The sequence below is a fragment of the Apteryx mantelli genome, chromosome 1 (genome assembly GCF_036417845.1).
Source record: "Apteryx mantelli isolate bAptMan1 chromosome 1, bAptMan1.hap1, whole genome shotgun sequence".
Taxonomy (NCBI): Eukaryota; Metazoa; Chordata; class Aves; order Apterygiformes; family Apterygidae; genus Apteryx; species Apteryx mantelli.
Window position 1 is genome coordinate 74438121 of NC_089978.1, and position 18397 is coordinate 74456517.

Consider the following 18397-nt stretch of genomic DNA (forward strand, 5'->3'; position numbering starts at 1 on the left):
TTGTGAGATTCACCCACTCATTTCACTAAGAGGGTGGTGAATATTTTGGTATCAGTTACTGCTGCCTTCTTCTGCAAAGGGCTCTAGGCGGGAAAAAGAAAACAGTGAATAATAACTGGTCAAATGTGACCTTGTGTACAGCTCTTCTGTTATACATTGTAAGAAACAGATAAAGCACACTTGTTTTGAACCATGTGATAGGTGTATGTTTGCCAACTCTGCTGCTGTACAAGGAATTGATTCAGTTGCTATTGGATCCAGTGGGAGCCAAGAGGTTTTAGCCCCTTGGTGGGAAGGGCTTGACATCTTGCACAGGACAGTCCTCTGCATTTACAGGTGCACCATGATTTTTCCTCTGTGTACCAAAAAGTGTGCAAAATAGACCTATGCACATGCGCACATTTTGGTACAAAATTTTGGTACAAAATGTGCGCATGTGCATATGTGCATTTAAAATAACAGCAATTGTTTAATAAGCTTCGAGGTAGATGTTTGAATTGTTGGTTTTGTCAGTTGTGGTCAGACTGTATAACCCAGACCATTGCCCTGTATTTGCTCTCTGCTATCAAATGATATTGGGGCAGAAAGGTGATCTTGAAAGGCAGAGCTCTGAGAGTCTGGATATAAGTAAGAAAACACCTGTAATGTAAAAATCAAGTAAGCCTTTTCCTGGTACTAGATTCTTAATTAACTGTAGCACAGCTGTACTCTCTCTCACCGATGTGGCCTTAATCCTAATGAAGTAGCTAATCCCTCCAATATTTTACAGATACCACCCTGTCATTTTATAGCCGCATGCCTTTGAGAAGCAGCTAAGGTGGCTATTGAATATTTCTGGCATCTCCAGTGTGGGGTCCCATGACAACTTGTGCTGGCCTAAGTGTGGGTTGCAGCGGTCCAGCCTGTAAGTGCGGCCCAAGAGTCTCACCCTCTCCTGTGGCCTTACACTGACACTGGCACACGGCGAGCTGATGCAGGGAGCTGATCTCACTAAGGTTAACCTTAACAAACAAACCAAAACCCCGTGACTTTAAACTAAATTTGTAAAATGACTTTAAGCTTTGCGAAATCTGGGTAAGGAATAATGGTTTACTTTCTCTGGTTTTCAGTAATTTCTGCTAGACTAGATACCTTATATGCTTTCATGTTGCTATTTTAAAGTGCTTGAACCAATGTTGTTACATGTATTTTAGGATTATATTATCATTCATGTCTTCCAATGTGAAAATTATTCTAAGTTGTTAATTATTGCTAACATTGGCCCTTGTTTTCTGTAATTCTAATGTATGTCTTTCTTCATTTTTATAGTACTTGGTTGAGTCACCTGTTTTTTCCCCTCATTAAATGGCTATGAATGTATCTGTGATGATGTTTCTGTCTGTTTTTTAAATTAAGTTATTAGACTGTTTTGTGTTTTTTTTATTTCTAAAGAGTTATGGGCAGGGGGGAAATGACCATTTTATTTCTGAGGGAATGCCACAAGTCATTAAGTCCATAGAAAAGCTTTCATTGAGCAGCTTAGCATTAGGCTGAAACAGCTGGCTTTAGAAAAAAGAGATGAACTAAAATCAGTGGGATTGCATGTTTTGGCTAATTTTCTTTTTGTTTCTTTTTTATGACAGCAACATGGCAAATGCTCTTGCAAATGCCATCTGTGAGCGTTGTAGAGGTGGCTTTGCACCTGCTGAGAAAATTGTCAACAGCAACGGTGAACTGTACCATGAGCAGTGCTTTGTGTGTGCCCAGTGCTTTCAGCAGTTTCCCGAAGGGCTCTTCTACGAGGTAAGCCAGGCAGAAGGTTGTTCTTGCCCCAATTCTTTGGCTTGTTTTTTCATTCTTGTACAAGAAGTAAATACAGACAGATCAATAGTTTAGAAAGTGCTGTGGCAAAAATTGTGTTCTGAAAGAATACACCCAGGAGAGAGAAAAAAGTAGAAATATTTTTGTGCAAACCTGGAGGACGTCAGTGTGTATGACTGACTTTGGTGTGCAACCTACTGTTGTCAGAGTTGAGAAAAAACTACTGGAGATTTCTCTCTCGGTGCTGAATTTTTCCCTAGAATCTGTAAAGACAATCTATATATTTTATCAGAAATATACAGAGAACGTTATTCTGAGAGCAGAACTGTCCTATAGAGTGAAATCCCAGCCTCCCGCAGTCCATAGGAGGTTTATTGCTGAGCTATGTGGGGCCAGCACTGCAGCTGAAATGTTTGTCTGTAAGTCAGCATGCTGAGGGAAAGATGTGCAATCACCCAAAACCAAATGGGGCATAAGTCAGGGCAATTCTAGACAGAGCAAACTGGAAGATTCTAAATTAGCAGTTCTTAAATACTTTCAAAAGTGAAAACCACTCCCACTCGCATTCTCTGTCGCAGATGGATTGCTCTTAGCTCAGTGTATTTTAATATAGTTTTCTTTTCCCTTCCCCTGTCATGGGAATTTAGCTATTTCAAGTACAAAGTGGCTTTAGACTAGCTCATAAAGTATGAAGTAATTGGTGTAAGGAAGGGTAGAGCTGGTGAGGTAGAGAATTACTATTTGAAGTTTTCAGATGGGGAGCAAAGGCTCAGAAAGATTAAAGGTAGTGTTCTCAATAAGTATCAAATTTCTTTAGGCATTTCTGAAAATCCTGTTCTAATCCGCTTTCTGTGGTTGCACCGGAAGCCTGGAACAGCTCTAGGAATAGTTCCAATCCAATAATTCTGCCAAAAGGTATTCTTGGTTTACTTACACCTATAATGCAGAGTCAGGATAGACTCTTGTGCCAGGTTCTTATTTCATGCCTACTTTATATATAATCCATTTTATTCAGTGCTTCAAATGTATGTAGCAGTTCACAAAACAGGTAGAGATAAGGTCCTGCTCAGATAGCTTGTAGTACAACATAAAATAGTGGTTACAGGATTTATGTCATATTATGATCTGAAAAGGAAGGTTGGCAGTTTGTTAAGAGCACAAAGCTGTGCTCTCACATACAATGTGTTATTGCTGCATCAAGAGCACAGCAGTTTATTTTCACATTATTTTTTTAATCAGTTGTACAGAGCCATGCCATGTGGTGATGAGGAGGCAGCCGAGGGAGAAGTGACTGGCTGGGAAAGAGACTGGCAAAGGGGATTCCTGGGGTTTGCTTTCTCTCACCTTGTTTGAGGATCAAAAGATTTTTCAGTGTTTTAGGGATAGTGTTGCACAATTTGTGGTAAATGAGCCACTAGTGGTCCATAAGACATCAAAAGGTGAGCTGCAAAGCAGAAGCAATTAAAAAACAAAACAAAACACCCCCAAGATATTTGCACGTTATCTTGCAATTGTTAATATGAGTTGCTGCCTGCATGCATGCATGATAGAGAGTCAGTCCTGACATGTTAACACCTGAGGCAGGCATAGAGGGACACAAATGTTTTAAAACTAAAATATTTGTGTGCGAGTAAAATTTCTTTAAAACAACAAAATATTGTTTCTCTAAATGGTAAGTACTTTATTTATCCTTCTCCTGAGTGTGAAAAAACAATGGCACAGTCAGGCAGTCCATAGACCTCTCTCTGAAAGTTGGATGGTCCTTTGAGATAAAAGTTGGAAAAATTCTGCTCTAGGAAGCCTTTATCTCCTAGAGGGTGGAGAAGGACAACAGTGGAAAGAAAATCTGTTTGTGCCTAGTCCAGGAATATTACCACCTCTCTGCTCATGTGTGGCCCTATGTGGATCTCCCTCAGCAGGAGCAAACATCCTGGTGGTGTTTGGATGCACTGCACAGAGGCATTTTGCTTCCTACTGCTACAGTGTTAACATCCTTATTCATTATGGTTGGTTTTTAAGCACTCTTTTACTGCAAAGTGATACTTCCTGTTAAAGACAATAAGTCAGAAGTGAGTGTTGATAGATTGTCTTGGGAATGAAAATAGCCCCATGTACTTAAACATGTTTTGGTTAAAGTTTCTGGGTTTTTTTCAGGCTGTGCAGAGGCTTGCAATGGCTTTGTTCTTCAGAAATGTTACATGACAACTGGAAAATTTAAGTTAGGAATAGATACTTTTTGCCACATCTATTACAGAAATAAAATAATTATGATTAGGATTAAGGAAACATCCAAAGAGTTGTATGTGAACTTCAGGTCATCCTTCTGCCTCTAGCCCTTACTTATAGTATCCACTACAGGAGTTTGCAGTTCCTCTCCACACCAGCAAGTCTGTCTGATACTTTTCAAAAGTCTGTCTAAACTTCTGACAGCCTTCAGATTAGGGTTAATAAATGTTACTTAGCCTTCCTTTCCTGTCTATACTTGCTGGTCCTGGGCATCTTCTAGATGGAGGTGAGTGGATATCTGTGTTGTCCCAGCCTGCGTGCCTTTTTGGCTGTCTTAGCTTGGAAATCTTTGGCAAATCCTTCTTTTCTGTAAGGCCCTTTAGGGTGAACTAGTGCAAGTGCATCCACATCTGTCCTGTGCTGGCAGAAGGGCACTCACTTAGCACTGAAATGGTCAGTGAAATGATGGTGGTGGAAACCCCTGGAGTATTTCCTGGTCATGCTGCTGGGGGGGGGGGGGCAAGGGCACAGCCTGCTCTTCTTTCACACGGGTATTTTAGTGATGGCTTGGCACCTCAGCACAAGAGTTGGGAATGTCCTGGGTGACAGTGTTTGGGAGAGAGGGAGGAACAGTCCTAAGCAGGCAGAGGATGAGCTCAGGTTGCCTGATGCTCACGAGATGGCTGACAATGCTTGGAGGACTGAAGGTGATCTGTATCACTGTGAGGAAGTTGGGCAAAAGGGTATCTTCCTCAGACTGGTTTAATGCACCCTTTAAGAAGATGCATTTGGAGGTGTGGCCAGTTAATGTGTTTTTCTGAGCAGGTTCCCCTTGGGTAAATGCAGGCATTGCTGATAACTCTGCATTAGTTTGTGTTTACTCTGTGTCTGAGCTAAGCCAGTGTTCCCTGGGAATGATCTCCAGCTATTAGCAATCAGGAAGCCAGGTATTCTTCCCCTGCCTATCGCAAGTGTTGCAGCCTTCCCCTGTTAGTCGTTAAGCTGCTTATCACATTCGCACTCAAACGCTGCAGTGATAAGCTTTTGGGCTCTGCTTCCCTGGCGGGGGAGGGGGTGTATTGGTAGAGCTATGGTGAAAGAAATGCCAATGCCGGCCTCCTGTGTTGCTGGATGCGTCACCTGGTTGCGTGGTGACAGACACACCAGATTGGCGTAGCTTGCTGTGGTCTGGCATCAGAGCTGAGCCCCTTGCAGGCACCAGGGCAGCCCTCCTCTGCGGCTAGGAGTTTGCACAGTGGAGCGGTAGCGCTGCTCTAAATAGCAATAATTCTGGAAAGGGAAAGACTTCCCGTGTATTTTTTCGAAGCTTTTTCCTTTTGAAGGTGGCTACAACTTCTGGAAAACTTTACCCTATCCAGGTTCCCCAGGATTTTTGCTGATGTCCTCATCAGCATAAATTAGAAGTGATAATGCAGCTAGTTACCAGTCAGTGTTGGCCTTGTGGTTTAAGGGAGTGAGTGGGAGCTATGGACCTCATGTAACACAGGAACCGTGGGTTTGGGACCTGCTCGGGTGCACATGTATTCTGTTCTGTTGAGTATCATCAGCTTAGCATGTTGTCTTCTGCACTTAGCCTAAACAGAAGTTACCACAAATGCATACCAGCAAAGTGTAGCAATGTACAGTCCTGTACTAATAATAGCAGAACAACCTCCTTCCATGGGGAGCTTTGGGGCCGCCATGTCCAGGGGGGCCATGAAATATAACCCTGGATGCTGATATACATTAGCTTAATGTAAGTCGGTACAGTCAAGAAAATAGCAGTGCGCAATTAGTGATGCCTCTTACATCAAGTTGTCACTCACATTTGTCTCACTATCGCATACTGAAGCCATTTACTCCCTGAGCTGTTGGGTAGAGGGGGAATCTAAGATTAGCCACACTGTGATTAATCAGTGGGCAGTTCCTCCAACCCATCGCAACCGTGGGTTCAAGAACGGCTGTTCTCTTCCACGGGGTCGCATGGGCGCCCAGGGGACTGGCCTGGCTTTAGACATCCAACTTTTAGCCAGCAGAAGTTAGGAGAGATGAATCCTACCCCTAGTCTAACAGTGTTTTAAGAGGGGCTTTTTCTGCAGGGGTCTAGCTTGCTGTGCATTGTGCTGATGTGTGTGTGGGGGGGGTGAGATGAAAGGGCTTAGACAGGTGCTTCCCACAATGGAAGAAATACAATAAAATCATTATAAAAATTACTCATGAGCACTCTAATTGGGAAACTTGTATTCGCGAGCTTCTGGGGAAGTTGTAGCTTTTTTTTTTTTTGAGAGTGACTTTCTGCTTTTGTGTGTAGGTGAGGGGAGAGTGTTCCTTTCATTTTTTCCCCCCCTCTTAAGAGACTTCTGTAATAACCTCTGCAAAGATTAAAGGAAGGTGCTGCAATGAATTTGTCAGTTTTGTTTCTATTCCAGTTGCACCTGCAGTGTTTTCTTAAAATGGGCTTTGCCAGAAAGCATCTTAGAGGAAGGACCTTTAAAGAAGTTTTTGTACCTGTCTTTCCAGTAAGTTAGTAGAGACCTGGATATCAGCTGGAGATTGTCATGGTGAAATGTTCTGTGCAGAAACGTTTGATTCATGGACCTCCAGCCTACAACAGGCAAATGACCTTGATCTTAAAATACACGTGGTGGGATTTGCTACTGGAGTTCATGGTTTTCTGTGACTGATGAGCTGCTGGGTCATCCGCAAGGTGCAGCATAAATGAACCAAAAAAAATTGCAAATATAAACAAGACTTAATGGCAACCTAATATACCTGCCTGACGCAAACCAGGGGGGAAGAAAACCTGTTTGGTCTGCCCAGATCAACGTGTGGTGGCTCTGAAATCCAAGCAAACCCATGCATTTTCCATTGTACTGCCTGTTTACACAAAATAAGAAGTTTTCTGATTTTTCAGTTTAGCAAGATTGTTTGGTAGGAAGCAAGTACAATTCTCACTGAACCAAAGATTTCAGTTTTTCTTTGAGACAGTAATATCCCTCTGTCTTTCAATTGAAAAAAAGCTTCAGTTAAAGTCATCTGTTTTAGATTATTACACTTGAAAAACACTTCATAAATTATTAGCATATACTTCTGGAAGCTTCTGTACAGAACGTGGTTTTTTTTGTTCCTAGTAGGCGTGACTCAGGTTGAGCGCAAGAGCTACGTTTCTGATCCCAAGTTTCCAGTGACTTGTAGGCTGTTTCATTAAATCACCACCTTGCCAATAGCTCTGTATATTGTACCAGTAATTACTAAACCTATATTGCATTTGATCTGTGGGATTTCATGGTGTAAAACAGCTGACCTTGAAGCATATCGCTGTATTTTCTATCCATACACCAAAACTTGATTTGCTGGTAGTATTTTATGCAGTTTGCTTTGTTTTGTGTTAAACCCAGTAAAAAGGAAGGAGTGGGGGCTTCCTGCTGTCGCCCTTTTTCCAGTGTTTTAATCTGAGACATCCAAATCCAAACATTTTATAGCATACCTAATATTGCCTTTCTGGTTTTAACATGCTAGTTGGCATTTCTGTCTGGTAATGAGGTGCCTGAATGTATCTAAACATTTCCCTTCATTTCAGGACATACTTGTCTACATGTTTTTACATATTCTTCAGCTAAGCTGCTAATGCAGTGCTGTAGAACTTCTTTGAAACTATTTTTCCCACATGCTTTTTTCTGTATGAGCTTGAACTGCAACTGAACTCCTCTAAGCTTTGAGTAAAGTCAGATCCAAATCTAAATCCCTTAAGATCAGCTTCCCTATTTCATCTCATTGAGTTAGTGAATTTTGTTCCTTAAAATTTCCTCAGATAAACATCATGAAGGAAAAGCATTATTTCCCTTTATGTTTTGGCTGTGCTGCTGTATAAACTGCAAAGATATCTGTCCCTGGGTGTTCTTCCTCCCCCTGTACTTATTTCCTCCCGGGTGCTGGGCCATTCTTACAGGAAATGTAGAGTGGTGAAAAGATCAAATGGGTTCAGGGAAAATGCTTCCCACTAGGAAAGGTTTCCGTAAGCTAATTTCCTGCCCAGCTTTCTGTTAGTTACATCAGGTTTTCAGCAATCTGTCAAAATTTAAACATCTGTTGTGATATAAATGAGTGACACAGAAAAATGCCCTACACTCTCAGCAGTATTAAAGTAATAGAGTTTTATTAACACTACATGCTAACTAGTAGCTGAATTAAGGTGGGTGAATTTAATATCTATTTTTCTAGCGCATAGTCTGTTTTCTGTGCAGCCTCTTATCTTTTACTGCCTAGTTGCGTCTGGAAACAACCTGGTGTGTTCCAGTATTTATGTTAAGGGCATGTTCCTTTTCTCTTAAATCTTGGCTTGTTTTCCTTTTGCAGTTTGAAGGGAGGAAGTATTGCGAACATGATTTTCAAATGCTGTTTGCCCCTTGCTGCCATCAATGTGGTAAGTGTTATATCAAGGTGAAATACTTCATACTGGTCATAAATGGGAGGTCAACATAGATGGTTGGGGGAAAGTTTGCAAACCTTGTACATGTTCCCGTGGAGGTGGCCCTGTGTAGCTGAGCATTGGACATTCCAGAATGAACTGGACTTCAGAGAAATTTGGGAGCAGCTTTTGCTAAAGGTTATCGAGCAATAGGATTAAAAAAAAAAAGTTCGCATTACTTGAGTGAGTAGCTTAGCTGTTGATTCAGTGATCCAATGAACAGACCATTCATGACCTCGTGATTATTAACAGGATAAAACATACCCACATACATGCATGCACTCATATATAGCCTTTCTCATGCAGCTGAAACCCTTTAAGCAGTCTTTGTCACCTGTTTTGACTATTGTAACTCATCCAAACTGTCCTATTCCAAGAAGCTAGGCCAGTCTTTATCATCTAGTGTTATAATCATCTGATGAATCAGCTGGTCCCCTCTTGTCATTTTGAAACAAATTCCTGTAAGGCTTCAACTTCTAATGCTTCCCCTGCATGACACTGAGGGCAGCATTTTATTTGCCACTTTTGATGTAAATGTTTGCATCTCCTACACTGTAATCATTTCCAAGTTTTTTGTTTTTGTTTTTGTTTTCCCCACAGTGTTCCCTGTGTGTGACACATCTTTCTTGGGCAGGGCTGAGAAGTCATTACTTTCCTATTGCTTAAACTGGTCTTGAAGCTCTATTTTTCTGTAACACCTTGGCACATCTGCTGTGACTTTCACTTACCTTAGTAAAGCCTTTCCCTTGTGCAAAGGAAGGAGTTGAATATTGAGAAAGAGGGAAGCAGATGCTCTGGGCCTTTGAATTTAAAGCTGTGGACTTGAACAAGCAGGGGAGAAGAAGAAAGAGGTTGGGGGTGATTTGTGAGCAAACCTGAAGTATGTAACAGACCAGGTTTTTCACTTTGTTCTTTTTACGGGCCAGTTGTTCTCCTTGTGTGAGGGAGCCGTGTGTTCTTCCATTCACTACACAGGGTCCCCTTCCTCTGTCCCATCCTGTTCCCTTATGCCAGGGCTTCCTCTTTTGCATTCAGCTCCTTGCCTGTCAGGAGTTCTGCGAAACCTCATCTCATATCTAACCCCTCAAAAAACAAAACCCTGCTCTTCCTCCATAGTAGGGTCTTCCACATGCAGCCACATTCTGCTCATCTCTGTTAACACTGGTACCCCCCTTTGGTGAGCCAGGCAGAGGGACTTTTTTCTCTTCAGCACCCAGCAGTTTCTTTGCAGAAGGCCTACATCAGTTTTTGCTGGGCATGGTAAGTGCTCCAGCCAGGGGTAGTAAGGAGGAGTGCCACTGCATATCTTGAGTTTTTCCTGCTCAGCTGGCACAGCTCCTCAACTGGAGCAGCTTCTGCTGCTCTTGCCCTCGTTCTTTATAGCACCAACTCTGTTAAAACCTCGTCAGTTTTCTTTACTGATTTGTTCCAACAAATGGATTAAGAGTAAGTGAATTAGCTGGAGGGTGTGACTGGCTGGCTGGGCTGCCTCCCAGGTCCTTTTACTCTTTTACCAGCAGCACCCCACAGGCGCTGTGTGGAACCAGGCTTTTTGGATTTAGTAACTGTGGCCAAAATCAATATGGCTGTTGTAACCAATGATGCCGTGAGCATCCCTGGCATTTTTAGAGTTGATCAGATTTTATTCTTGAAAAGCTATGACTTCATGGGAGCGACACAGAGTTGAGTGTTAGTCTTCATTTCATTTGTGTGTTACCTGCCTGATCACTCCACTTTGACACCTGCTTGATCTGTATGTTCTTCGGGGCCAGGACTGAGCCTCTCTCAACACTAGAAAACTGAGTTCCCAACACGTTCTAGGCAGAGCTTTTGCAGTGCTCTGGAGTCTTGGCCCAAACGTCCGTGTAGAGAATGATTAAATCATGTGTGTAGTGGCCATGGCTCTGCTCCAGGTGCAGTATAGTCACACTGCGCATGTGCAACTGTAATTTTCACGCTATTTCTTAATGCCTCACAGGACAGGACTCCTAAGTAGGTCAGAAGTTGTTTGTGTTGGATTTACTAAACAGTAAATTCTCCAGACTTCGCTGTATCTTTGCATTTTGACTCCATGGTTTATTTGCAGTGGGTCCAAAGCCACCCAAGCTCAGAACTATTGTGCAGTGAGTACAGAGCCCCTTCAAATCTTGGTTCCAGACCCTAGTGTAGTAGAAATATGTAAAAGACACAATTGAATTAAAATTGTCTTCCTCTGAAAGAGAAGAAAGATGAAAAATGATTAGGAGAAGAGGAAGCCATATTATGTAAAGAACTCCATGTATTTCATAAGAGTTGGAGATCAGATAAGTAAAAACAGGGGAGGGACTGAAAACGATGACTGCATAGAGAAAGCGAAGCATGCATGTAGAGGGAATAGTATATGAAGAACAGAAGGTTGTGCATCAGTAAGGACATTTGCTTTTGTCCCATAGCAGAGAAACAACCAAAACCATACCCCAGAGTTTAGAACCAGAACTGTAATATCGAGAGCAATATATCATACCAGATAAGGAGGAGGGGTTTAGGTGAGGAGAGGATGATAATGTCATTGTAGCGGTTCGGTCATGGTTTTCTTTTAAGTTTGTTTGGCGTGGTATTTTACATCCTGGTGTTGTGTTTCTTACAGGTGAGTTCATTATTGGTCGTGTTATTAAAGCTATGAACAATAGTTGGCATCCAGAATGCTTCTGCTGTGATATTTGCCAACAAGTATTGGCAGATATTGGATTTGTCAAGAATGCTGGCAGGTAGATCTTCACTCTTCCTTCTATTACTGATCATGAATAACGTGAACTGAGAGATGGCAGTCAGAGGTTAAGGTTCCTAAAGCTTTCCAGCTGACCTTGAGTAACCAAAGTGTCTTTTATGGGCCGGAGGTCTTAAGAGGGCATCACAAAACTGAAATGTAAACATTAAGAATGAATATTTTACAATATACATTTGCACTATTGACAGTTTACCTACTTCATCACCAGATTTCTCATCAAAGGCATGTTGTCTAGCTGGTGTCATTTCAGAGCCAGCAGGGTACACTGTGATATGCTGTAATAAGAGGGAAAACATTCTGAAAGTGTTGAGAGAGCAGCAGGCAAGCCCGGCCTATTGATTTTTTTCAAGTGGAGGGTCAGATTTTTCTGCTATGATTCCAGTAACTGATGCTTTAAGTCACAGGCGCTGTAGTAATTAGATACTTAAATAAACACTTCAGTAGTTTGTATGCATAGTTATCTACTACAGTCTTGGAATTCTGGTAGCATTTGCTCAGAGTGAAGTGCATTATCGCAGTCAGTGCTTTTAGAATTTTTCTTGTTTATAGCTTTCTTATGCACTTCTTAGTCACAAGATGACTCTAGGTTAGTAAGCCTAGGGAAAGCAGTCTTGCTTCAGATGCAGAAGTATTGTCTTTTTTATCAGTTCTTAGTTTGTTTGTTGAACTTGGGTTTCCAATTTTAGTCTGATTTAGCATCTCATTTATTAACAATTGCCTAAAGTTCAGTGACATCCTTCACAGGGTAGGATATTTTTACCAACTGTGATCACAAGAATAGTTTACAAATGGATTATATGGCCACTGACTTCATATGTTTAATGTTATGTATGCAGTTATTTACAGAATTAGGACTTATGTAGTCATCCAGCTTCCAATCTAAATTTTTGAGATTTTCAGAGTAAAACATTCAGCAGTGAGAATCTATAGCAAACTTTGCCTTCTGTGTTTCAGCACAGCTTAAATCCAAATGAGCTGAAGAAATGATGCTTCATGGTAATGGAAAATAAAATGATAGCTTTCCCTCTTTTGAGTTTGGCTTGCCTAACAGGCACATTGTTTTTAAGATTTTTTTTTTTCTCCTACTAAAAAGACTGATTGAAATGAGGTTCTAATAGATGTTTGGTTTGTATTTTGCACTGCAGTACCTGGTAGCCGTACTTATCTTTCCTTTTTATGCTGTTTCAGACATCTCTGCCGTCCTTGCCATAACCGGGAAAAAGCCAGAGGCCTAGGAAAGTACATTTGCCAGAAGTGCCATGCCATTATTGATGAACAGCCTCTCATATTCAAAAATGATCCATATCACCCTGATCATTTCAACTGCGCAAACTGCGGGTAACTGAATTCTGCAAAGGAAAACAGGAGAATGCTGGCTTCCTTTGCTTTATCCACCTACATTTTAAAACGCTCACCTGTCCTGTACAGCTGGCAGAGGGGTGGGATTTGCATGCCTTGCAGCCAGACTAGATAGGGATGTGTGTCTGGTTATTGCTTCTGGAATGGTGCAGTTGGTCTTTTAGCTCACACAGCTTGTGCTGTGAGGTTCCAGACGCTGGTGTGTCCCTACAGCAGCCGGCCTGTCAGGGAGCCATGAGAGATTATGCTCTGCAGAAAAAGGTGGTATCTTAGGAGGTATGAACTCTGGACACAGGTAATGGTTTCTGTAGCAGCAAAATGATAGCTTATTTTTTCTGCTATGAAAGGAAAAAAAAGTGATCCTCTTTGGCTGCTTGAGTTACTATTTTGTCTGTGTTATTTCTTTTTAGTCACATTGTATGCAAACTTTGTTGTTTCCTATTGGAGCCTACCTTTTTATTAGAAACTTTCTCCCATCTCACTTTACCAGTATTTGCAAATGCAAAATATGTAGCTGCACATTTCTACGTCCTGCACTGATGCACAGATCAAGGTGCGTTTTAGGATACAGTGCAGATGTATTAGTTGTTTATTTCTGGCGCAAAGGAAGCTTTCATTTCAGTGCCATTGCAAAGGCTGGTTTGAGAAACATCCTGTAGTAGTGTGTCAAGGGCAACCAATTGAGAGCATTAGTGACAGTCACTTTTAAAGTTTAGCCATTCTCAGTATTCTGATTATGTAAATTATTAAAAAGAAGAGTATATGCGATTCTGTACCTGGGAAAGAGTAAACATAGCTATCTCACGTGATTGCATATTTTTCTTTCCCTGAAACTTGATACAACAGGGAAAATGTACCCTAGATGAAGAAGACTACATTTTACTTTCAATTATATTTATGTAATTCTAAAATAAAGTGGTGATAATGAGGCTAGAATATAAGCCAAGCATGTCTACAACTTTCAAAAACATTTGCATCACATAATCAGAATACAGAATGACAGTAGCTCACTATTTTCAGAGAGACTTAGCGCATCTTACTTAGCAGGCCTTTCTGAGTTTACTGTGCAATCAGTCTTGTTAATAAAAGCTATTGAATTTGATGCTGCTACTTATATCAATTATTGTAATATAAATAGTTTCTAAAGTAAATGCTTAAAAATTGAATCTTTCTTTCAGAAACACTCATGACTTGAAATTGTTTGGTTCCTTTATTCATCCTCTCAATTCATTAACTTTTGAACAGGAAGGAACTTACTGCTGATGCTCGTGAGTTGAAGGGAGAATTATATTGTTTACCCTGCCATGACAAAATGGGTGTCCCCATCTGTGGAGCATGTAGAAGGCCAATTGAAGGACGTGTGGTGAATGCTATGGGCAAACAATGGCATGTGGAGGTAGACATCAGATCGTTTATTGTCTTTCATGAATGTAAACATTAACGTGCTCATCTGGAATTTTGCTGATCAATTTCAATGAAAAGATGAGAAAATTCTGCAGAAATGGTTAATAAATGCATTCTCCTAATCCTATCTTCAACCCTTTTGTGTCTGGTCTTCCACTGTGAAACAAGTGTCATTTCCTACCTCACATAAAGCTTTCACTGTGAAGCTAAAATCAGTAATTAAAGGAAGCAATGTGAGACCCTTGTAGAAGAAGATGCTACAGTGCAAAGCAGTATATAGACAGGCAGTAATTTTCTGTGGGAACCCCCTCATTACTAGGCATCATGATACTATTACATCTTCCATGGTCACCTGCCACATATTTATGTTTAAAGCTCTTCATGTGAGGGTTCATATTTTAAGGCCATGCATAAGATTTAGTTCTACATCTTCCATTTAAATTAGGAAGATACACAACCATATTCCTTTGGTTGCTTTGAAAATCTTCTCTAGCAAATGCGTTCTTCATGAGAGTGTAATGATGATGCAAATTATTTAAAGTCTTTTCATTCTGTTTATTGATAACATATCAGAATCCCTTTCCCTGATTTTTTTTAAACTTCTGGATTAAAATATTGAAGACATTAAAAGGAGCATTATATCAGTGGTCTAAGTGTAGAAACAAAACAAAGTATTATTTCTTCTTTCCAAGATGGCACAACTAGCTGAGTAGTTTTTAATGATGTTCAGTACTGAGATTGGTTGGTTCAATGTCCACAAAAAACACCATTACTTCCAACTAATACAAAAAATATTTGCACAATTTTCTTTGTAGCATTTTGTTTGTGCAAAATGTGAAAAGCCATTCCTGGGTCATCGTCACTATGAGAGGAAAGGCTTGGCCTACTGTGAAACCCACTACAATCAGGTAAGGCTGCATATTTTAAAAAATGTATTACTGGTAAACTCGTGAATTGGTTTTATTAGTGTGAGATGAAAAATCATGGATACCCTCCTGTTTTCACATAATCATCTGTGAGTGTACTGAAAATTGGTAGATGTTCTATTGCAGTTAATTTATAAAGGTTTCTCTGCACAGGTCTGGCATGTAAAAAAAAAATCTGCAGGGATTTCACAAAGGTTGGCTATGATAATGAGTATCTAGTTGTTCTGCAAGGTTATCAGTACTTATGTAGAACTGTTATGAGCTTTTCATGTCTGCAAGATCAGAGTAGCTAGTAAGACCCAGTCTTTCCCAAGAATCTGAAGCAGATTTGTCACTCAGTAGCTGTGGTATAGCACTAGACCTTAGTGAGTAGCTCGGTTTTCCTTACAGCTGTTACTCTAAGATGATTGTATGTTAAGATATGCTGGATCACACAGCTCATTCATTTGTTCCCTGAAGACTGTGAAGACTGAATTAATTTGTCAGAGAACACCACCTAGTGACCACTTTCATTTAAATAGGAGTCATAAGCAATGTTACCATCTCACTCCAGACTCCCTTAATTGTGTAGTGCATTAGCACAATATATATCTTTTTTTTTTTATTTGGAAGCCAACTGCAAGGTGTCGTGTACACTGCTTTGCTTGCAAATACAAGAGTAGGGATTACATTTGGGAGTTGTAAGGCATCTACTAATTACAGATGGATTTTTAATTTGTCAGTGACGAAGGGCAGATGACTGAAATGTTGCTGGCATACTTGTAGATAATAAATGCCATAGTGACATTAGTAATAACAGTGTTGCAGCCATGATGGAGCAAGAACTTACACCAGACAAGAGTTGTATGCAGAACAGATGTCTTTTAGTAGGTCAGCTATTACAGTTAGGAAAAGTACATGAAATTTTGGAAATACAGGCTCTTCCTGGACTGTAACACTGTAGTCAAACGTTAAGCGTAGAAAAAAAATAAAGGTTTTTGGCCTAAATTTTCTTTTATTCAGAAAAACAAAAATTAACATTTCCCTGTTGTTTGCACCAGAAACAGCAATACATTGTTCTAGACATGCATGTAAATCCAAATGTTAAATTGGCTGAGTACTAATAACTTATATTTGACTCCAACTTATGTATTTCAAATGTTAAGGATTAGGGAAATGTTAAAACAAAATCACATTTATAGAGGGTCAAACAGATGTAAGCAAATATTTCCATCTTTAATATTATAAAGTTTTTTTTATAATAAAATGATGTAAGAGATGATTTGAAAACCAAACGAGTCTTACCAGCATTCTCTTTTATTTTACTGAAATAAATAGGAAAGCTATTGTTCCCATCAACTGAAATGCAGTTTTGTTAGTTTGAGAAGTTACCATGGATAAAACCATACAATTAAAAATTCGTAACTTCTCCTTCCTCTTCAGCTGTTCGGTGACGTTTGTTTCCACTGCAATCGTGTGATCGAAGGAGATGGTAAGCACTCGTCTGTTTTCTTAATGTTTATTTTAATGGAAGATTCTCTTTAAAAGTGGAAAAGTCCCTATTTAATACCTGGTTGTTGTCATTAAAACAAAAACGTCCACCTTCTTTATCAGAAATCAGATCAGATCTGACTACTCAGGGACCAAATGGTAAGAAAACCTTACAATGTTCTATGATGCTGGAAGATTGCTCAGTGGCCGAAGAGAACCATGGTCACCTGGAAACCCCTTAGTAAAATGCAAAGGCCAAGGATGCTGGGAGATGCACACAGGTGGCTTCCTGCCCCACTAACTTTAACAAAGAACATGTATAAGTTTGAGAGTGAGCATCTCCTCAAACAGATTTAGGTATCATGATCCAAACTGAAAAAAATTATTTAGATATCTAAAGATGTGGATGGGCACCCTACGGGATTTTTATAAGTGTTTCCATGATTTCTAGTTTCCATGATTTCAGTTTGGTTCCTGGAGATCTTTACCTATCTATTATAGACACCTGTCTTTTGAAAATCTAGACTGGTCAGATTGTCACAAACCAGTTATATTTGGAAAGAAGTATCCTGTAAAGGCAGTAACTCATTAACTGGAAGCAAGTGTTTTAAGTTTTTCGGGGTTTTGTTTTGGGGTTTTTTTGGATAACCACCTATGATAAAATGCCAAAGAAGCAGATCATTCTACCTGAAATAATGCAAAGTTATTATGTGACTGGTTGCACCTGCCTGAAGTAAATACTATATACCAGTGTTAGCCTCACCTAAGCCAAAGCCATTAGCAAAGTGGGGGGAAGCCTTGTAAAAGGAGACATAAACTAGTTTATGATCATGTAAGTATAGGGTGAGACCTACATTGCGGAGATGTGCTTTCCCCACATTTTCTGGATTAGACTATACCTGCAGAGCTACAATCCAGAACGCTTTTTGGAGGAAATAGGATCCTCCTTTTCATTAAAATACTACTAAAATGAACAGATCTGGAACTTGAGGTGAATGAATAAATTCAGCCTTGTTTGATAAGCAGATATCTGTATGTTTCTAATGTTGCACCATATAATCTGATTCCTGTATTGTACGTTCCAGTCACCAACATGAACAGAATGTAGTGAGTCATTTCTTTTTTTTCAGTGTAGTCCTTGATTATTTTACATTTCTGAACACAAATTTGAACAAAATACTGCTGTCGTAAATGATGAATATCCAGTATTGTTCTTTGCCTCTCTCTCTGGTAAAACAAACATCTGCAGCAGCAGGTTTTCAGGAGGATGTCTGTGACTATTAGAGAGATCTCTAGGGAGGGAAGACTTCCATCTGGCTAGTGTTACTTTGGCAAGCAGTTAAATAACTGTTTTAAGTGCCAATTATAGACAAACCATGTTTCTGCAGAAGTGCTTGCCCCATAGTGCAGCTGCTAGTACTAAAAGTGGAAAAAACTCTGCATGACAAGGTTCTGGTTTTGTTTGGTGTTGACAACATGTTGCATTTTAAGAGAAAAGCATAGTCCTGCATCCTCTAATTTAGATTAAGAAGGGACAGGCAAATTTTGGGAGGGAAAAGTTGGAAGGTATATTGAAGGAGAGAGAGGACAAACAGAAAAGTGGAATAGAGATACAGAACACAGAGAAAAACGTTTACTTTGGCTCCAAAGTAGAGAATAAAATAATGTCCAAGTTTGTCTTGATCATATTCTGAAGTAATTTATCCCATTACATCCACTTTTTTTTTTTCATGTCGGTAGTGCTGGTTTACCAGTACTGGCCTGACTGCTGGTTCCACATCACCTTTTTCAGCTGGGCAAGCATGACTGTTTATGGCACTGCAGTCTGAACAGGATCTGAGAAATGAAACAGAATGGAAACATAAACACCTTTTTACTGGATTGGTTTTCAGCTGAAGTTTCCAGATCAATTTACCACATGGCCTCACAAATGAGTTGCCTGAGGTCACGCTATGATATGAGATGGAAGCAAGCAAC

The 18397-nt window shown here is 40.1% G+C and overlaps 1 protein-coding gene across 7 annotated transcripts in view; it reads left to right on the forward strand.

The window, feature by feature from the left end:
* LIMS1 (LIM zinc finger domain containing 1) overlaps window positions 1-18397 on the forward strand; it is an 82105-nt gene that overhangs the window by 61069 nt on the left and 2639 nt on the right. For all 7 annotated transcript variants that reach the window (XM_067295144.1, XM_067295152.1, XM_067295160.1 and 4 more), the window contains 7 exons: window positions 1623-1782; window positions 8383-8449; window positions 11121-11241; window positions 12450-12599; window positions 13866-14016; window positions 14840-14932; window positions 16373-16421. In XM_067295144.1, the coding sequence (XP_067151245.1) occupies window positions 1623-1782; window positions 8383-8449; window positions 11121-11241; window positions 12450-12599; window positions 13866-14016; window positions 14840-14932; window positions 16373-16421 (791 nt within the window). The remainder of the gene's footprint in view (window positions 1-1622; window positions 1783-8382; window positions 8450-11120; window positions 11242-12449; window positions 12600-13865; window positions 14017-14839; window positions 14933-16372; window positions 16422-18397) is intronic.